Genomic DNA, 21,906 nt, shown 5'->3' with positions numbered 1-21,906 from the left:
CAACTTTGTCAACATAACAACTTTGGACTTTCATTATACAACAATTTAATGAGTGTTTTATTTTCCCATGGCAATGCCTGTCAAAAATGTGTGCTTCTGTTGTCATCATCTGTGCATACCCTGGCAGTGTTCACCTCCCCTCCATAGCCAGCCCCACCTTGAAGTGGTTGTCAGCTAAGAAAACCTCCTGTCCTTTTTTAACCTGCCTAACAACCTGGAAAATAGCATGAGATGAAGGTGGGGAAAAAAGAAAAAAAGAGGTTAAAACAAAGCTGTGGCACTGAGAAGCATGAAGAGGGAAGCTGAAAAACATCCTGGAGGAGATGCCAGGTGAGACATTAGGGAATCCACCACCTTCCCTTTAATAAGTCAGGAATGTGAAGGAGCATCTTCACAGTGTGGCAATTTTGGAGCATGACCAATGACACAAGGAATGCAAAGCTCCCTGCCTGCAGAAGAAGGGGCCATTAGGAAAAGAAGACAGAAGAAACAAGGTCCATTGTCCAGGTATGATCTGGGAGATTGGGTTGAAACCTCAAGTGATGTAAAATTAGCCTTGTTCCATTAACAGTAATAAAAATATAACAATAAACTGGGCAAAGAGCTGTAAATGGGAGGGAGCTACAGTGCGGAGTTGTTAGGCTTTAAAACTAGTTCAATGTGAAGACCACTCTATGTGTCAGGCTACAACAGCAAAGCCAAGAAATATATCCACCTTGGAGAAGTATCTGCAGGAGGATGGGATGGCTATTTCCTCCAGTCTTTCCAAGACACAGCCATTCCCTCCAGCCTCTCCAAGTGTTGTGGTTTAACCCCAGCCAGCAGCTGAGCACCATGCAGTCACTCACTCACTCACTCACTCACTCCCTCCCTCTGCCCTCCTACCCCTTGCCCTGGTGAAAGCAGGTAAACCCCATAGGTTGAGACAAGAACAGTTTAATAATTAAATTGAGATAAATAAAATGCAATAATAATAACAGTAATAGCACCAATAATATAAATAAAGAAACAAGAGGAATGAAACAAATAAAATCCTCCAAGTTATGTGCAATGCAGTTGCTCACCATCCACTGACTGATGCCCAACCTGTTCCTGAGCAACAATTGGTGCTTTCCAGCCAACACCCCCCCCAAACAGTGTTATACTATATATAATAGTATATTATATATTCAGTATTTCTATACTGAGCATGATGTTCTCTAGTATAGAATATCCCCTTGGATAATTTGGGTCAGCTGTCCTGGCTGTGCTCCCTCCTGTTTTCTGTGTTCCCCTTACTGGCAGGGCATGAGAGACTGAAAAGTCCTTGACTTTTCCATATTATTCTCAGAATAAAGCCAAAACAGAGCACTGTACCAGGAAGAAAACTACCTCTATCCCAGCCAAAAGCAGGACACCAGGGCATGGTCATTTCCTCCAACCTTGCAAAGGAATGGCCATTTCCTCCAGCCTCACCAAGCATGGGCATTTCCTCCCATCTCTCCACAGCATGTATGTGTCCTCCAAGCTCCCCGCGACATGGTCACGTCCTTCGAGCTCGTAGGGCACGGACATTTCCTCCACGCTATACAAACCACTAGAGAGCAGCATTCGCACAGGCAACCACCTCCTGCAGCAGCTTCGCAGATCCCAGGTACTGATAGTTGGGAAACTGCCTTCCGATGCCCTCTCATGCCAGGAAAATAGTTTAAATTGGCAGCCCGTGAACTAGTCCAAGCCAATGCCCCTGCAGCCCACCCGCAGCCTCCTGTTCTACCGCTGTAAAAGCCAGAATGCCTTGTTCCAGGTGTTCCTGGGCATGAAGAGCACACACGGAAGCAGTAGTTGGCCAGCACACGATGTTCTTCACCCAAGAGTACATCTGTTCAGTGAATCCCTGCGGGGCACTAAGGTGTATGCAGGGAGGGGAGGGCAGAGAGTAAAGAAAACATGAGCGAATAAGAAGAAATTGCACTTTTATTGTATCAGACTTGTAATTAGAAAGCCACTTACAGGCTGTAGATAATAAAACTTAACATATTATTACCCAGCAAGCAGTAAACTCGCAGTCTTACTCTTTCAATGATTTAACAGCACTGAAGGCAAAATTCTCAGCCCATCATGCATCAGAATGAAATGCTCCTGACTTGGACTCTTTCTTGCTTCATTTTAAAAGTATTTTATTACTTAATGAACTCTTGCTGTTCCGCAATTAGTAGACTCACACCCCTCTTTTTTCTGGTTGCTACCAGGTTCAGTGAAGGTTATCCTGTAGAAAATCTGACTGCATGGTCATAATAGCTCTGGTGACTTTAAAAATACTTAAGCTGAGCTGTGAGTTTCAATACAACTTTCTCCTCCCTCAGCACCCATATTCTTTAGCTCTATCCATTACCTGGCCTTCCCATGGAAGAGAAACCTGGGTGCTGAGGTTTGAGCTCGAAGCTTGGTCGCAACCACAGTAGCAGCAACAGTGTTAATCTTAAGGCACAAAGACCCCAGCAGCACAGTTCCAGGGACTGCCAGATCTGATTGTGGAAGCAGTATGTGGTCACCAAGGCACCCAGCTGCAAAAGATGAAGTTGTGAAATGCATCTAGTGGAGCCTCTGTCACACCAGCAATGAGAATGTGGGAGGATAACCTTCTTGCAAGTCAGGGTCTGAGAAAAACAATATAGGAAAAAAGGAAATCCAATGTTTTTGAGGAAATATATTAGATATCAGGAAAACAAATCCTCACTATGAGGGTGGTGAGGCACTAGACAAGGTTGACCAGAGAAGCTGTGGCTGCTCCTTCCCTGGCAGTGTTCAAGGCCAGGTTGGACGGGGCTTGGAGCAAGCTGCTCTAGTGGAAGATCTCCCTGCCCATGGCAGTGCATTGGAACTGGATGAGCTTGAAGGCCCCTTCCAACGCAAACCACCCTGGGATTGTGTGAAATAAAAAACTGCGCTTCTCTCCCCTCTTCCCCCACCCCGCTTTGTAAAACAGCAAACCAAAGAAAAAACAGCAGCAAAAGTAGGAAAGAAAAGCAGCAGCAAAGGCAGGAAAGAAAAAGAAGCAGCAAAAGCAGCAGCAAAAGCAGCACGTTTCTATTAGAAACACTGGTATCTTCACCTTCATCCACATACCGGTGTTAGAATGAAGCAAATTGTGAGAGCTCAGGATTGTTATGATTTTAATGACTAACTCAGAGCAATGAAAATAAGAAGATTCAGGGTAAGTCTCTCTCTCTTGATCTTGAATATCAAGAACTGCCCCTCCCAAGCTATCTTCCTGCTGTATGTTCGTTTGCTTGATGTCCCTGTCATTATTAACTCCCTGTCAGATGTCTTCTAGCACTCAACTGTGTTAAGATTGGTTTGCAGTTCTGAGGACACCAAGGTTGGGTCAGAGTCTGTTTTGTCAGACACTGCATTCACGTAAGGCTGTGAGGCTCCTCAAAATCTTCCATGCTGCTCTGGGACTTACCCTTCCTTTTTCTCTCCAGAGAGTTTAGTTTGTTCGATTAGACAGAACACGGTATTAAAGCAAATGCTCAGGATATACTAAGCTTTTAAATTTTCCCCTTTCCATAGCAATTCAGCTAATAGAGCATGTTTGGGATTATAGTGCAAGACATGTTTGTATAATCTCCAAGTCCTCTGGGCCTAATTCTCTTCCTATACTCACCTTGTGCAACAGTGTGATGCCATCAAAGTCAAAAGAATGGCATAGGTATAACCAAGATTATCTCCAATGATCTGTGGCATTACACAGATGCAGACACAGTTGGGGAAGAAACAGTTTCATTCCTAGAGCCTGCATCTCTTGCAATTTAATCTCAATTAATTCTATTTGCAAATAGAAGAATCTGAAGTTGCCATCACCAGTCTCTAATCCTACAGTAAGTCATGCTACGGCAAGTTTAATTAACAATATTTAATAGATACATCAGAATCAAACTTACCCAACCCACCAGTGAAGCAATGAATCAACGGAACGACTGCAACAGATTTGGGAGTCAGAAAGGTTCTTACCTACCCCAGCAGCTCTACCTTCCAGAGGGGAGGGTCTGTGCTGTACATGGTGTGCATTTTTTCACAGCTCCAGAACTGCTCAATTTGCAGAAACAGGTGTTTTTTCCTGACCTTTAGGAGAGAAAACTTTCCATTCTTAGGTATTTTCTATTTTAGCAGCAGAAGGCTGTTGTGTTGGCCACACCTGAAGCTTGTTTTTATTCAGGTGTTTTCCAAATGCTCTCTTCTAAAGCCCCACAGCTTCAGACCTACCAGATACAACAACAGAAATAACCCAGACAACAAATGCACAAAAAGATTCAAAATGGGGGGCCTGAACCTCAGGGAGACTCAAGATCTTTTGGGGCATCTTTAGAAGCATAAAGCAACCTTAATCAAAATGCAAGCGGTGTCCTGAGAACCTCCCTGTTGCACCAGACAGCTGCCTGACCACCAGCCTGCTGATACCCCAGCAAGATGGTATTTTGTCCCCTTCAAAGAGGGTATGGAAGCCTGAAATGGGCCACTGAACCCCAGCTCCCAGTTCTCCAGCATCAGCAGCAGTGCAAAAATGAGCACAAACATAAGGTGACCTCCAGGGTGCTCTACTTTACAATTGCATGTCCAGGTGTATGGGCTAGAAAAGGCTGATGACAGGCTAAACTCCAACAAGTTCATTCCTGAACTCGAGTCCATAAATGAAGCAACTGAGAATTAGGCTCTTTGATGTGATGGCTAGCTGGAAAGTGTTCCTGTTGTGCCCGATGGGTTTTCAATGAGGCAATCTGTTGTACTCAAGAAGCACGGTAATTCTGCAGAAGCAGTTAGGAATAAATTTAGGGTAGGGAATTGGGAGAAGATTTTCAAGAAGCAGTACAAGGAGACTCTGGAATAGGCTGCCAAATCAGAAATTTGGAATCAAAATATGGAACAAGCTTTAAGAGAAAGGTTGGTGAATTTATGGAAGAGGTTTTATAACTATCAATGCAGATTTACAGACTTAACCCTGTGATTCAGCCATGTGCGTCTCCTGAGAGTTGTTAAACTAATCCATTTCTATAGGTTTAATAGGAATCTCTCTGGTTCCTGGGAAGCTTGGGTGCTGTACTGCAGCAGAACCAAAGAGGAATCACTCGTGAAGTAAAGGCAGGGAAGAAAATATTAAAGCATGGATATTTTGTGTCCAGTACTTTGACACTACAGCATTTGGACATCCCTATGGGTGACCAGCTTCTCATCTTCTGTAACATGACTTGACCCTTGATCAGTCTCCAGCACTAGGGGAGAAGATGCTTTAGTGACTGGACTCACAGGCAGACAGACCGATACTAGGAAATTCGGTAACAGGTAATTATGTCTTTTGTCTCGTGAGATGAGTTAGTCAAGATATCCACCCTAAAATGATGACAGACACAATAATAAAGAACAAGATGGGGTGTTAACGAAACAGTGCCTAATTAAGCCATCAGGGCGAGCCCTGTGCCTTGGGAGATCCAGTTCAGCAACTTCTCAGTCACACCAAGACATGAAATCCAGGAGTGCAATAGTTTCCTCAGATGGTTTTCTCTGTGCACAAAAGTTCAAAGTACAGAATGGAGAAAAATCAAAGAGTATTCATACAGACATGCGGTTAAGGTCAGACTGAACATTTCACAGCCTGAGCTGAGGTCCTCTGCAGTGGTCTTCACTCCTAAAACAATGATCCTTCTTTTCATACTGAAGGAATACAGCTTCAGGACCCTTTGAAATACTGCCACAGTCATCTCAGTGATAAACCAGACAAAGCTGACAACTACAGACCTCCATTCGGAGCTGCTAGCATAACTGTTGCATATCTCCCAGGGCATCTTAGATTTTGAGGCATTTAATTACCTGATCAGCATTTACTGATGGGCTGATAGCCAAGCTGTGTGGGAGCTGGAATAGCATTTTCTCTCTAGGAAGGAGGGGCTCGGGCCAGTATTTTTCTCACCTGTGGTTTTATGCTCCCTAGAATTAGTGGTACAACTTCAGTATTGACTTGGAGCTGAGCTGGGCTCCATCAGGTGAGAGTTGAGGAGTTGCTTAGCTCCACGTTCACTGTAAGGCCACCTTACTCAGTGCACGTTTCTCCCGTAGTTTCCCAAAGTTTCAGTAAGGCAGGTTTCACTGCATATGGCATTTGCTCTAAAAATAGTCTTTGTGCAATTCACATGGAAGGGGAAAGCAATTACACCGCTACTATGGGAAAAACACTCACTCCCTTTCCACGGGCTGACTTCAGAGCCTCTTCGATGATAATTACCATCGTCTTTCTGCTGAGGTTGCTGACATGGAGGTGAAGTGACCTCCCCGTGTCTCTCCAGACCTGGACCCAAACCAGTGTTTAAGGTCAGGATGGCCCCACCTTCTGATTTCCAGACAGGGTTCAGGTCGTCTTCCTTTCAGCTATGGAAAGTGCTTTCCTTAATCACTTGATGTTGCAAGTTGAGGCTGGAAACTGGACTCTGAAATAGTCCAGAAACCTCACAGCTTGCTTAAATAAAAAACAGTGTCTCGACACAGAGAGACACTGCTTTTATTTAAGCACAGAAACATTTCAACAAGCTGCCTCCACATGCTGCACAAGTCCTACGTGCCCTCTTTCTCTCAGGTGTTCTAATTGAAGGGCATAACAAAGGTTAGTGAAGCTCTGACCTGAAGATACATATTAATGTATGTTGCACAAATACTCACATACAATGTTTGAGCTGATGAAATGCACAGTCTCCTTTCATACCCAGGTGCTCTGTTGTCTTCAAGCCAGTAAGTGCAACGATTAAAAACCACTTTATTATGAGTCTGAGCTTATTCTATCTTCCTGCTTTGAAGTGCTGTATTTCAGGACCCTATGTCAGCAGAAGGGCTAGTTTGATAACCACAAAGCATGATACTACCTAGAAAGCAGACAGGCAGGTTCTCCACTGCTGGAAAGTGCTCTAGTTCCTGCCTTCAGCAGAGCTATGACTGCAATTTGTACCAGCAGAGCAGCAGGCAAGGCCTGAGTCAGGGTTAGGTCTTGGGCTGGAATATTTCCCTCACTAGCAAAGGCTGGTGATTGAAACTAAGCAGCTTCCAGAGCCAAGAAGGGCCCCACCTGCCATGAGGCAAGAAAGGAAGTTGCACAGGTGAAGTCACAATATAGGAGAAGACGTGGTCTAAAATTCAGGTGTTCTGAACTTCAGTTGCCACACAATTATTAATAGAGGAAGTTACACCACAGCTAGAAACAGCTTCTTACATTTGCACCCCAGGAATCCCAACTGGTGACAGGTACCAGCTCAGCCTGTTGCAATGATAGCATCTGCAGTGCATGCTCTGATAAGAGCTCTGGTAAAATGGTGGAGAGAGGACAAAGATAGTCTCAGGACAGCCAAACATGATGAAATTCACCTCTGTGTAGGACATGTGGTCTCCACTGCTGAAAATAATCCAACCATCAGAAAGGAGGACGGTTTGACTTGCATACTGATAGCTCCCTGAGATTTTGAGGATAAAAGTCAGTGAGCTATTTTCACTCAATGAACTTGGTTTACAGTGAATAATGCGAACAAGCTGCATAAACTACAAGCTCCCTAAATTTCACATGTAGATTGAAGTATCTCTTCAAATGCCATTTTGGCACCCAAATGAGACCAGTGTCCAAATCCCATTTGGGTGTGATAAATCTTGTATATTATTTAAAAAATCCCTTTTCACATAATACATGGAGATAAACTCAGTTCCCTTTTCTGTCACATGTAGGTGAGTGGGATCTGCATCTTCTGTGTGATGGACAATAACATGCGTTCAAAACTGTTTGTTCTAAAATGAAAGAAGAATGGAATCTATGAAGATCTTTATGGGGAAAAAAAATAAAAACAACCCTTATGAGTTTATAGAATCTTAAGAAAGTCACTTTAGAGAATTCATTGATGAAAAGCAGGTGAGAAAATTACAGATTAGCCCCCCTATCTTAAACTGTGAATACAATCCTAAGAAGTGGGGGAATTAGGTGAAATTAAATGACTCATGCATGGTTTGAAGCGGAACCATGCTGGCTGACACCACACCAAGATTCCTGATCTCCATGGGGTCTGCAATGAATGTATTGACCTAAGGGTTTGAACTTTATTCACCCAGAATTTTTTTGTTAAATCAGACTAGTCAGAACAGGGAATAAAACACATTCTGCACCAAAAGGCTTTCTTCACAGTGCCTACGTGTAAAACAAGTCTGTGGAGGAAATGCACAACGGCAGTTGTGAAAGAATGAGCTCATTACCTAGGAGGACTCATTCCCAGAAGGCAGGGCTTTGAAACCATATAAAAGTTCTCAAATCTCTGTGCTGCACCATCCACTCGACTTCGTGCTTCTCCCTGTTGACTGGTTGGGTAAGTCAGAGAATACTGATACTCTTTTGTGATGTCTATAATTTTACTGCTTGGCTTAGTGTAGGCAGACTCTTTAAAGAAATATTTTATTTGATACCTTTGAATATGCACAAGAGACCTTCAAAGAAGAGAAACTGTGGGCATTGGGGTAGGACAAGGATCCTTGGAATGACTCTGCAAGGCAAATTCAGATTGTGTGTAAATGTGAGGATAGTTAAGTGCTAAATTAAAACCTTTCTGAAGAAGAGATTAGATAAAATATGTTGGTTTAAGTATAATTGATGCGGTCTTCAGGCATGGAGAGGGTCTGAATGGCCCCTTAAAAGCTCCTTCCAAAACTGTTCTCTGCAATTCTGCTGTTTATAACAAGACTTCTACTAAAACGCCAGTTTCATTGAAGAATTATTTTGTAAAAGATAGATTTGGGAGTATGAGAGGCTGTAGGGAGTAGAAGGGTGAAAGTACTCCTAGTGTGGTGTCTCATTCATGTTAACCATATCAAGAACAACATATTAACTTGGCTTAATATCTTATCAGATCTTTATAAAGAAAATACTAAGAGACAAGTGATATTGATTGGGAGGATCCGGGAAGATGCAGAAGAGAAGAATTAATTTGCTTTGAAGATGTGTTAAGAGGAGTAGGCAACATGAGGAAGGGAGAATGAACTTGCACACTCTTATGTGATCTGTGTTGCTGACAGTCCTGCATTGAGGGGACTAAAAAATGCCCCTTCCAAGAAACACTTCTGAGATTCTAAACTTATTTGTGCCCTTAGCTTGTTTTTATAAAAACAGCAACACGAGCTTTACCAAAGACACAACAGGAGCTCAGCTGAGCCTGGTGCCTACCTTCAGTAGCCCACAAAACAAGGGCAGTTTCATAAATCGTTAGGAAAACCCATTTGGCCTGTTGCACGTTACTGGCCTTGGGAGAAGAAATCCCTCTTGATTATTCTGATTCACACAAGCTTCATGTATTATTAGTGGCCATGATAATCCACACACATAAGGAGGCATTACCACTGCTAATTCTTTCCATGACAGCTGGAAGAACTGTGCCACAGGTAAGCTCCATCCATTATATCACAGATGAAGTCAGAGTGAAACCAGAGCAAGAGGAGGAGTTGGCCTACTGTTACTGCAAAGATTCTTTATACTACAGAAAGCTATTCAGCTTGTTGGTGAGGTCCACCTTGAGGACTTAGCACCTCAGTTCTCTAATTCCAAGTAAAATCTGGAAACCATTTTAAAAGGGGCAAAAGCAAAGGAAATGTTTCAGTTTTGCCAATGTGAAATATTCTATTGGGCCCAGGTTAATATTTTTCTACTTTTTGATAGACTAAACCTTTTTAAATGCCTGTATTCAGCATTCATTTTATTATTATTATTATTATGACTTTCTGAAACCACTTTCAAAATCAACAGATCTGTTATTTGCCAGCCTTTCTCATTAATTCCTCAGGACACCTTGAGAAGTGTGAAGCAACAGGAAAAAGAGCTCTGAAGTGTAAATCAACTCCAAGATAAAAGGAGTAGTTCTACCACAGTTAGACTTGATAGGGCTTTCCCACATTGCAGAATAGAAAGGAGGGACAAGATGAAACAGTCAGAACAGGAGCTGAAAGGCAAGATGAAAAAGAAAGAGCAAATCATTAGTCTTTTGAGCAAACCTGCCTTGGGAAACCAAAAGCAAGCTAAGAGAACTTTATGCTTGCAGCTGATTCAATTTTTCTTAACAGTTCTTTCACCCTTATCACAATGCAGCTCATTTGTGAGACACAATAACACTCTGACATTTCTTTCAGATAATCTTGTTTTCTGCAAAGATGTCTTTGAATCAAATGCAAATTAAGCAGGAAATCCTGCTCCCACCTGGCCTGAGCAAGACAATTCCAAAGCACAGCCAAGACCCTGTGCCATGCAGTGATCCAGTCCCACATCCACAGCAAGAGCCTGAAGTCCAAGTCCCAGCACCTTGCCCAGAGCCAGTTCCAGTAGAAGTGGTACCAGAAAAAGAAGTGCCATTGCCAGCACCAGTGGTGGAACCAGGCAAGGGAGAAGCACCAGTGATAGTAATACCCAAGAGTCCCCTTCAGGAACAACAGCAGCAACAGCAATGCAAGCTACCACCGACTTTCCCACCTGTATCGCACCCTGAGCCTGTTCCACACCCTGAAGAGAAATCAGAGTGCAAAGAGCTACCTGTGCCAGCCCCTGTTTCCAGCTGTAAACCAACTCCACATGTGCTGGAGAAGCAGGAGCGCAAGGAGATCCCTGTGCCAGTTCCTGTTTCACACCCTGAACCTGCACCATGTCCCCAGGAGAAGCAGGAATGCAAGGAGATCCCAGTGTCAATCCCTGCTCCATGCCCTGAACCTGCACCACACCCCCAGGAGAAGCAGGAGTGCAAGGAGATCCCTGTGCCCACCCCACACCCTCCAGAGAAACAGGAGCAGAGGGACACCCCTGTGCCAATCCCTGAACCCACACCGTGTGCTCAAGAAAAGCAACAGCACAAGGAGATCCCTGTGCCGATCCCTGTTCCACACCCTGAACCTGCACCGTGTCCTCAGGAGAAGCAGGAATGCAAGGAGATCCCAGTGCCAATCCCTGTTCCACACCCTGAACCTGCACCACATCCCCAGGAGAAGCAGGAGTGCAAGGAGATCCCTGTGCCCACCCCACACCCTCCAGAGAAGCAGGAGCACAGGGATACCCCTGTGCCAATCCCTGCTCCCTGCCCTGATTCAGGGAAGTCCTCCCATCCAGAGAAGTATCCTCCCATTGAGCAGCAGCAGGTGAAGCAGCCCAACCAGTGGCCACCCATGCAGAAGTAATCTGCAGCTGACAAGGGAAGCCCTGAAGAGAGGAGATTGCAAATCCAATCTTCCTCTCCCCATGTCTCACAACCAGAGGTCATTTTCCAACACCCTTTTATTCACTGCAGAATTTTTATTAAGAAGCACAGCTTCCAACTCCCCCCTCCCAGCTAACACTAGTGTTATCCCGTACTAACAGCCATAAGCTAACTGACATGTTGGGACTGGCAATAGATAAGGCTTCAAGTGGTGCTGCAGGCATGTGCGTTCAGCTTTTCAGGTGCCTGAATTTCTGCCCTCTCCCAGTCATCCCTCTGGCTTTTAAAGGCCCAGAAAGAGACCAAAGAGCATGACGGCACGCATGAGTCAGGGTCTATTAAGCTGAACGATAAACTTAACCCAAATGCAGTTAGGGACCTAGAGCTCATGCCTTCCTCCCCCAGCTCCCCATACATAAATGTCATCTCCCACCTTGCAGTTAGGGGTTTTTCCTATTAATAATAGGATTTGAGGTTTGTGTAGATCCTGCTGCTAAGGGGTTCTGGTAAATGGCAATGAGACTTTCTGAATCACAAATCCATAGTGCTGAATACTTTATGTAATCAAAAAAATAACACTGGGCTAGAGGAAATATTTTACAAAAGAGCCATCACCTCTTAATTATCTGCTTAGCTGAAGTATTTGTAATCAGTGCTTTCCTCAGAGAGCTCACCTTGGGTTATCCAGGATGTGTAAAAGAACAGTTTAACATGAGATTATTTATGGAAAACATAGATAATCAAATCCAATCCAGACATGTTTTGAAATAGATTAACTTCAGGCGTGGCTTTCATCTGTTAGACAGGATAAAGGAGGAAACATAGAGTGCTGTCTCAATTACACCCTGGAACATGTTTCACGACACAGTGCTGTTGTGTATGTATTTGGTACTTACCTCTAATTATTTTAGGCTGATATTGTATCCAGGATTAATTTCACTGTGACAATCAACAATAAAAAAATACTTTGAATACCAAGTCGTGGAGATTCTTCATCACTTTGCTTAAAAAAAAATGAAAAGAAACCTCAGCTTGGAACAGAAATTTTTTAGGCTCAAAGCTGGGTAAATCAAGACTCAGAAACTTTGGTGCTTGCAGGGGACCCTGAGTCTGCTGCTCCTCTCCATGCACCAGGATTAGACAACCTGCAAGAGTTCCTGCATTGCGTCAGTCTATTGGGCTGGCTGATAACGCTGATCACTCCTCAGCAAGACACCACGTCCCAGAGCACAGCACATGACATCAGCTCACATCGAGCTGTCCCCACTTTCAGTCTGCCCAGTTCAAACATATTCCCAGCCACTATGTGACCTTCAGAACACATAAGGCAGGGTGCAAGCACAAGCCAAGAAGGTTTTCCCACACTTCAGATGAGCCAGGAGTGATGCAATCCCACTAGTTCGGTCCCATGCCTGTTAGATGAGTGTTAGACACATCCAATCTCATTGTCTGATCACAGAATCTCACTGAGTCACACAGCTGCTGGTTAGCAGAGCAAGCTTATGTCTGTCTGCCAGATATCATATCACTCAACAGTGTCTGTATTTATAGTTTTCCTCCTCTGCCATACAGCTGACTGGAAATCAATTAGCTGAGCCCGTATGTCCTCCTGAGAAGCTGAAACATTTCTGAATCTGCCTTCTTTTAAAATAGAAGCTATTCATTCTGAACAGGCAAAAACTTCCTTTCAGTGTCAAAAACTTCCAAAGACTCTTTTACTCTCAGCAGTTACAGTATAGTTTAGACTCTAAATCCACAGTTAATTGCTTTGATAGACCCACAAGAGCATACTTCAGAATATTATACAATAATTATTATGCTAGGATGCTGGAGACGGGCTCTGCATCAGTGACTGTAGTGATAGCACAAGGGGCAACGGGTTCAAAGGTAAACAGAGGAAGTTCAGAAAGCAGCTCAGCAGGAAAGGGCCCTGCATTTTAATGTGCATGTTGAATGTTAATGTTTAAAGGTAACTCTTTGGCTAATAAAAGAAAGCAAAAGAGAATGGATGACACCAGTAAAGTGAAAAAAAATATCAGGAAGCAAATAATGAGGTCACTTATAATTTTATTGCAGCATAACCAAATAAAGATCAGAAGAACATAGCCCCACACTATTAGTTCTTTATATTAAAGGATGAATAAATCCAATTTAATGAACTGCATCACTTTGAAAAGTAATTTCTGCTTGCAAACAGAAGAGGTGTGCTGCAAATTTTTAGCTATTCTGGCAGAGCCAGCAGAAAAGAGAGCTTGGAAATAAGTATTTGTATCTTCCATAGCACTTTGAGGCCACTGCTGCTAGTGCTACTTCTGCTTTGGGCACTGCTGCTGCTGCTGCTGCTGCGGGATGCTCTTCACAGGACACTTGGTTTGCCCTTTTGGTGCTTGGGATTGCTCCACACACTTTGGAGGACACTTTTCCTGGCATTTTGAAGGTATCTGCTGCTGCTGTTTCTGCTGGTGGGAAGACATCTTTTCTAAACCTGGAAGAAAACCAAAATGCCATTTCTATTATTTTAAACCCTACACACTTCTTGTTCCTGGATATTAATTTCAGTCAGTTCTTTAGCTTTGAGATCAAATCAACAGTGAAGAATCTATATAGGTTAATAAAGGCAAACCCACACAACTGACCCCCAACCCCACTGTTGGAAATCCTTGAGGAGGATGCTGTTCAAACCAAATTCCTGTTGGTGACTCCAGTCTGCTGTAGCTGCCCCACAGTTTCTTTTTCTGCGCTCCTATTACAATTAGTCTCTATGGAGATCAGCCACACTGCTGAGGCATAACTGTACATAAGCATAAATGAGTAAGAGGCAAGCACCCTCTTAACAAAGTTGTGATCCAAACAGGTGTAGCCAAACAGGCTACAGAGGTGGATGGAAGAGAAACAATGACAGGGGTTTCCCTTCTTTCCCTCTGCTCACTGTTTTCTGAACACTTCAGCTGTGACAAGCTAAAAAGCAATACAAATTTTGATGAAAGCATGCTTAGTTCAAGGAGAACCTCAGAGCAATATTTAAAGCTCATCAAAGAGGAGCAGAAAGCTAGTGACGTTTAAGTATTGCAAATGGTTTTGAAAGGAAAAATGATTTGATAACAATCCCTTCCAGCAATGCCTGGTCTCTGCTTAGTTTATTGGCAGAAGCCCTGTCTCTGGCTGTTCAATGCCAGGGAACTGTCCTCCTCCTCAGTGATGATGCAGTTTTATACAAAGAAGTGAAACTCAGAGCCCAGGAGATCCAGGAGACTGCAGTGACCAACCCACAGCTGCTTGATGGGTACAAAATAAGCTGCTGGCAGATGCCATCCTTTAGTAGCTGATACTCAATGCCCAATGGTTATCCACAAGCATTCTTATCAGCTGGGAGAAAAAATTATGAGGGTTGACAAGGGCTTCCTGGTCTAAACAGTTAGCAAGCCATTGTCTAGAGCCTCAGAAAGTCTCAAAATAACATAACACAGCTTTCACCTGTATGGAGATAAAATTGTCAGGGAGAGGAACTGAAACAGTTACAAGACAAACAAAGAGAAATCACACTGTCTCCTGAGAACAGGGCATCATAAACCCCCACTTCTATAGCTAAATGTGCATAAGACTCACCTGATGTCTCCTGCTCTTAGAAGAAGAGAAGAAGAAGGCACTCAAGTTAACAAGCCTCCCAAATAGGAGGCTTTTATATGCTTCCAAAAGTCAGCCCCAGGAGCTGATGACAACAGGTTAACTTGATGACCAGAATCTTTCACAACCAGAACTTGCTCCACTGACACCTCCATACACCTGGACTTCAGTCAAGGTCTGTGAGAGATGTTTCCTCTTTCAGGTGCGGGGGATTTGTTGTTTTTAATGTAAGGCACACCCAATCTGGTAATAACTGGCTAATTTATTAATAATTAATCTTCTCTCAACCCTGGGCAAAGATCCCACAAATGAAAACAGGTTTGAGAGATGTTCTGTGTTTGGCAGTCTGGGTTTCTGGGTTTTGCTCCCATTCTTCTCTATTTTCCTTCCTGAAAAGGGGAGTGAAACACTTGATATTGCCAAGAAATTAAGAAGCTTTCCCCTAATTTTTTTCTTGTGCATTCACATAGCTTTTCACTGAAGCAACTAGAACTTCTTTTTTGTAAACACTGTGGCTTGCTGAAGTTGTGTCAGGATTTCTTTTCTCTGGGTTTCAGAAACATGTTGGTCCCCTTGAAACTTTTCCAAGGAAGGAACAGAGAGGATGTTTCAACTGAAATGATGTGTATAGTTCTAATGGAAAAAGTAGTTCAAGCCTCTCTTGACTATTCATCAATACTATGCCCTGTAGGATCATATTCGACCTAATGAATTACAGCCCAGTTTCCATTACATATGTGAGATACTTGGAGAGATGACGGACGTGGCTTCCACTGGGTGTAGGAGAGCAGAAGGTCTTAATGGAAAAAGGATCATCCCATATCTTAACATCCCTCACCCACCCCTGATTTACCAGGGGTCTTAATGACCCCCAAGATTGACATGGCACAAGTGTCACTAATTTGTTGTAAATACACAGGGGAATCTCAGCAATGCGCAGAACTAACCACAGGTGCGTAGGAGAGCCATGTGTCAAGGCTTTTGCAACAGCTTTCCCACAGGCACAGGAAGCATGATGAGCATAAACCAACAGGTCTCTTCTGCCACTTCCTCTGGGGTTTTCAGCACCATGTGCTCCTGTCTGTGATTAGTGTGGCTGGTGCAATGCTCACAGCAGAGAGAGAAAGAAGAAAAAATTTAAATGACTAATGCAGCTGATAGAGATGGATGAAGATGCTTGGAATTCTGTCATAGATGACTAACCTATGGGACAGACCTCATTAGTAGTTGCATGTGACTTCCTGACTAAGACATTTTCCATGCCTGAAAGTGGACACTGACCCTACACATGTGGCAGCAGCAAGCAGTTATTAGCAAGGCAGTGTTCACTGCTGAATCCCCAGCGGTTTGCATTCAAAAGTAGGAATTACATATGCATGTTCCTAGTCTCCACATCCATGCTGTTGAATATCTGGTCCACATCCCCTTGTTTTGTCTATCTGAACTGAAAGGTGTGTTCAGGTGTAAAATGTTTGCTTTACTGAGTCATGTTTTTCTTATCATTATTCCTCTTTGATGGTGTCACCTTTTGGTGTTGACAGAAATAACACAGTAAGAAATCTACTGTAAAAATCTCTGCACCTGCACATAAGGTTTCATTAAAAGCTGATTTGGTAACAGTGTTTACACACTGCTAAATATAACCCTTTTCTTTTCTAGATTAGATATTCTCCACCCTTGCTATAATGATACGGTACGCGGATAGCAATTCTCTACATCCCAGACATGGAAATTGTGTGGCCATCACAGAGACAGAGGTAAGCAAGTCACATGCACAGTCCAGGAGACAATGAGAGCATTATCTCTGAAACTCAGCATTTAGATGGGTATAATGTCCCCCCAGACAATGGGCTTCCTTCTGTTTCCAAATTATTACTCCAAATAAAGAAGATGCATTTATAAGTGAATTAAAATATTACTGCACCTGCCAGGCATTAATGAACTGAATTAATGAACCAGAATGTCAACCAGTCTATCAGTCATGGATGTGACTTCTCCTCATTGCAGATGGTGAACAGATAGGGAGCAAGAGAGTGACCTGCCTAAAGCCATATAAAGTATCTGCAGCAAACTTGGGAAAAAATCCTGTGAACTTGCAAGACTTGGACCTGTTCCTGAACCACAAAAAGATTCATTTCCTGAAGCCAGATCCCCTACTTTCTATATTCAGTCAATGAAGAAGAATTAATCAAAAATACCACTTTCATTTCCAACAGAGTGCTTTTAAGAAATAATTCATACCTCAGCAAGAGCATTTTAACTCCTTCTTTCTTGGATTTGTGGCTTTCTTCCACTTAAATATACCTTCTAATGGTGTCTAATATTTTCCTCCAAAATCCAGAGATGCAAAGATCAAAATGTAATCATTAATACATGTGAAAATTTAATTTCTATCATTATTTTCACATGGGATAGAATTCTTCTGGTTTTGTATCTGTCAGAAAAGTATTGACCATATGATGTTTTGCCTACAGTGTTAAAAGACATTGCTCCACATTATAATGCATGCTTTCCCTGTTTACAGCACTGCATTGCAGGTACAAATTGTCCACAACCGTAGCAGTTTTTTAAAATGGAAACTGAAGGAAGATGTTCTTGGGCCCAATGACACTGAAACGAGGCGATGAAAGAAAGACATACGGCACATGATGCCATCAATGGTCAATTTTTATTGCTGCACATAGACAAGAGGACAAAGATTAAAAGACAAACTGAGAAATAAAGAACTGAAGGGGAAGCATCTTCCAACATCAACTGTTTACAGAACAGACCTTGCTAAATAACTTCCCAAGATGCCCAGCAGTATAATTATTGGCCAACTGCAGTTACCAAGAAAGAAGTTGCTGAGATAGCAGTAGCAGAAGTATCATAGCAAGCAAAGGGTGGAAACATTCAGACAAATGTTTTCCAAGACAAAGAGAGCATGGGGTAAACAGATCAGGAGAAGTCTCAGTATGTTGCAGATGGGTCTATAACGTGGTTTTCGTTCCATGGATGCTTGTGAGCCTATGGATATTGCAATGCACTGAAGCACCAGGGCCGCAGGCTAGGCTCATGTGTTAAGGTGATCAGCACGGCCGAGAGCAGACAGTGCTACATGGCTCCAGGCACACCGTCTCACATGAATCAACACACTTGGTGGTACACACCTCCACGCATGGGGGTGGGCAGGGCTCCACACACTTGCTGCAGCACTGGGTGGCACAAGGCTCCACACACTGAGTGGTGCACTGAGTGGCACACGGCTTTACACAGACATCAATGCACTTAGGGGGGCAGACCTCCACACACTGGGTGCTGCAGGGCTCCACGCAGGTGGTGGTGCACTGGGTGGGACATGGCTCCACACACTGGGTGGTGCAGGATGTGGTGCACTGGGTGGCACAAGGCTCCACACACTGGGTGCTGCAGGTGGTGGTGCACTGGGTGGGACATGGGTCCACACACTGGGTGGTGCAGGACGTGGTGCACTGGGTGGCACAGGGCGTTGTGCAGACCTCCACGCATGGGGTGGGACATGGCTTCACACAGATGCTGTCACAGGGCTCCACACACACCGTCTTGCAGGGCTCCACACACTTGCTGCATTTCTGCAGACAAATGGGAGGGGGCAGGCAGGGCTGTTTGCACTGCTCGTAGTAAGACATGCTTCTGAGGTGCTGATAAAGCTGAAGACAAAGAAAAGAGATACAAAATCAGGGCACTCATCCTTTCTTCTTGAGCCACAATTCACAATCTGAACTCTTGCAGCATACATAAAAGTTAGATGTTGGACTAAGAAAAGAGCTCTCAGGAAAAATTACATGTCTGAACAATTTCTGGATTCAGACATATTCAACTACAACTGCCACATTATTCCTTCTTTTCTTGGGAACCTGCAAGTACCACTGTTAGGAAGACTACAGCCATAAACCCTGAATTTTATATAACTGCCCACAGTTAAACTTTGCAGAAGCCATAACATGAAAATAGTTCATGTCTTTATTTTCTTAGTTGTATCAGCAGACATTCCCAGGCCCAACTCTTTCATCGTCAGTTCCTCACAGAGCACATCTCCCTTGGCGTAGGTATTGAGCTGCTAATGCCCAAAGATAAAGACCAAAGATCAAAAATTCAGGCACTACTCGAAATCCTCCAGTTGTATATCATTGGAGTACATCACTGTACTATCGTCATGGTATATCATCATGGTACGTCACTGGAGTTGTATCAATATTAATGGGCTCATCCTTTCATAAGAAAAGGGTTAGCCCAGAGCTTACAGCTCCTATTTCTAATTCATTTCCTCATCTTGACTTGTCCCAGATGGCTCCTGCAGCTTTGCCCTCAGGTATTCTGCAGCTTCCTTCTTCCAGATAATGCTTCTTCCCACTCATCTCTTTGAAGTCCCAAAACTACTCTGCAGCATCTACTAATCTATTTAATTTCCAGTCTTAAAGCCATATGAAAAAAATTAATGAAGATAGAAGAAGTAGGAAGATGAGAAGCAGTCACAGCTTCTGAGGAGGTGACAGGACATTTGCAAGATACTTAAGCAATAGTCAAACACCCTCTCCCACATTCCGCGATAAATCCTGGGACTGAAACACCAGAAACAAAGCTCTCCTGTGATCAGTAATAAATTCTCTTGACCAGAACAATCAAGTAACACAGCCATTGCATTATTCCCTGATAAATCCAAGAAAGACTTACCGGTCCACCAGTGCAGGTGAGTGAGTGAGAAATCAAACGAACTGCTGTGAGCATCAAAATGCAAACCTTTTTATATGGCTTGCATGGCGTCATCTCCGGAAACAAGGGAGCCCAGGGGTATGGACACCTGACCACTAACTACATCAACAGGCTCCACCTATACATGCTTTACATATTTGTTTGCATCCTAATTTTTGATGGAAACCCTCTTCCAGGAAAAGCATATGATCTTGAGTAAATTCTGCTTCTACCCAAACCCTGTGTCATGTGGTTCTAAATGAGAATGATAGAGTAATTAAAAAAATCAAGTGATGGATTGATTGCTCTTCAGAAAAGATTTAATATGCTTGGATATTTTCATCTCCTTATTTCCATAAATGTCTGGATGATACTTTAGATTGTTTTCAATGCAGTATGAATAGAAAGTTATTATTAGGGAAGATGGAAGATCTGATTTACTATGAGAAATAGCATGTCCTAATTCTTATGGTAAGAAGCAGCTAATCCTGCAGTGGCCCTCAGAGCTTCCACAGACTGTTGAAGTATCTGTTTCTGTAATAATTTTTTAATCATTAAATGCACCCAACCAATCCCTCTCCACACTCTTATTAACAACATGCATGCTCGGCAATGTCAATGGGGACACACCTCTAGTTACCTTGAGGACCTCTTCAAGCCATTCGGGGCAAAGTAAAGGGGCATTCATTTTAAAGGCTTTTTTTCACTGCCAGAGCAGTGTAAAGAGCTTCAATTTAAGTGGCATTTAGGCCCAGGACTTTGAGTTAGCATATTGAAGCTCTTTGCTATTCATAACTCAGCTCTGCAGCACAGAAAACATGCGTGAATGCATCTAATCGACCCTGCAGATTTTAAAACAAAACAAGAGCAACTAGCTCAGATTTAGGTGTGTAATAATTTAATAGATTCATCTCTTCCCATATTTTCCTCCTAGAGTTGACCCTGCTGAGTGATGCTGAGCAAGCAATTGTCCTCCAGCACTTTTAGGTCTACCCACATCAGCATCCTCCAACACTTATCTTGCTGATGAGTTTCTCATAGTCTGGTTTGTACAGTTCTTCATGCTTTCCTAGGGCTCCAGGCTCACCTCTAAAACCTAGGTGAGGACCGGTCCTACATCTCCCTTTCCATAGTGGGTTATTTTATAACCTATTGTTATCTTTGATTAGCAAGAAATTGTAACAACTTCTGAGAGAAATAGACATTTTAGGGGATATAAATTGATCTGCCTTTGTAATATGTGGGGACATGAGAGGGCTGGATTATTATTCTTAATTGACACTTATTTGTGGGTCTCATATATATGAGCAATTTAGTCATTTGAATAGTCATCTTAACTGCAGTGAGTCAGGACATCACAGCAACATCCTTTCCTGTCCATTTGCCTTTGGCAAAAGAGCTGAAGTGATTTTCCACATCTGACACTTCTGGGATCTATTCAATTAAATGGCACGTGTTAAGGTCTCTGGCAGAACCACAGGCTGGTATGAAGGGTTATGCTTTGATAAAAAGAGCACAAAAGATTGCAAACCTGAAACTCCAGGAGGTTCCTGGAGCCCAGGAGGAGACAGACTCCCCTACCTGGAGGTCTGTGTGATGCTGCAGAAGAGGAGCCCACTGACCATTGTATTCTGGTACTCAGGACAATATTTCTGAAAAACTCAGCAAAGAAGAACATGGTCAACACTTTTGGATTTAAATAATCAGGGAGACTTCATATTTCACCACAAAGAGCTACTAAAGATGGAGGCTCATCAAGACTAAAGCCATTTTCCTACAGCTATAAAAATCTTCCCTGCGGACATGAAACACTGAATAATTAAGCAGATGAGAGTGTTAACATAAATACAAAACTTCAGGATGTGCAGATGTTATGATTTTTGATAGAAACATCTCAAACTGATATATTTCCCTTGCAGCTGTTTAGATATGCACCATTTTAAACTGTTCAGCTGGATTTCTACCAAGAAAAAAAGCCCCCTATTATCAACCACAGAAGACTTTTCTTTTAAAAATGTCATACTTCTGGATTCATTGCTTTACCTAAAAACCTCCTAAATAAACTTCTTATTTTTTCATAGAAATCAAGAGATTCACAGCATGGTAAGACCTTCCCAGCCCACTCTCCTGCGTGTTATTGTATTTCAATCTCAAAGCCTGTAGCTGTATTACAACTGACTTTCACTTCTCATCATTCCCTACCACAACTACCTGGGGAAGGTGTGAGGGTGTGATCCAGCTCTGAGGGCAGCTTCCAGGTGGGGCAGGTCTCCAAGACTGATGGTCCATCCCTTTCCTTTGGAAACATTTGCATAGCTGAGATGCCAGGAGCCTGAACATAGAGTGC

The 21,906-nt window shown here is 43.1% G+C and overlaps 2 protein-coding genes and 1 long non-coding RNA gene across 3 annotated transcripts; 1 reads left to right on the top strand and 2 right to left on the bottom strand.

Annotated features, from left to right (window-relative positions):
* Window positions 1–10,178: 10,178 nt before the first annotated feature.
* LOC130606760 (protein TsetseEP-like) lies at window positions 10,179–12,160 on the top strand. Its single transcript, XM_057423281.1, has one exon. The coding sequence runs from the start codon at window positions 10,195–10,197 to the stop codon at window positions 11,203–11,205; it is 1,011 nt and encodes a 336-aa protein (XP_057279264.1). The 5' UTR covers window positions 10,179–10,194; the 3' UTR covers window positions 11,206–12,160.
* A 1,114-nt stretch (window positions 12,161–13,274) lies between these two features.
* LOC130606768 (uncharacterized) lies at window positions 13,275–15,092 on the bottom strand. The gene is made up of 2 exons (XR_008974044.1): window positions 14,832–15,092; window positions 13,275–13,710 (listed from the first exon to the last, which is right to left on the bottom strand). It is a non-coding gene; the product is annotated as an uncharacterized LOC130606768 (long non-coding RNA).
* A 2,825-nt stretch (window positions 15,093–17,917) lies between these two features.
* LOC130606763 (proline-rich protein 9-like) lies at window positions 17,918–18,496 on the bottom strand. The gene has a single exon (XM_057423283.1). The coding sequence runs from the start codon at window positions 18,494–18,496 to the stop codon at window positions 17,918–17,920; it is 579 nt and encodes a 192-aa protein (XP_057279266.1).
* Window positions 18,497–21,906: the final 3,410 nt, after the last annotated feature.

The sequence above is a fragment of the Pezoporus wallicus genome, unplaced genomic scaffold, assembly GCF_028554395.1.
Source record: "Pezoporus wallicus isolate ANWC-B61680 ecotype Strahan unplaced genomic scaffold, APGP_CSIRO_Pwel_v1 scaffold_8441, whole genome shotgun sequence".
In the NCBI taxonomy this organism is placed as follows: domain Eukaryota; kingdom Metazoa; phylum Chordata; class Aves; order Psittaciformes; family Psittacidae; genus Pezoporus; species Pezoporus wallicus.
Note: the sequence above shows the minus strand (reverse complement) of the source record. Positions and strands in the feature narration are given on the sequence as shown.

Bases quoted from the DNA above. Each gene is read 5' to 3' on its own strand.
- LOC130606763 (XM_057423283.1), bottom strand. From the start codon at position 18,496: ATGTCTTACTACGAGCAGTGCAAACAGCCCTGCCTGCCCCCTCCCATT.
- LOC130606760 (XM_057423281.1), top strand. From the start codon at position 10,195: ATGTCTTTGAATCAAATGCAAATTAAGCAGGAAATCCTGCTCCCACCT.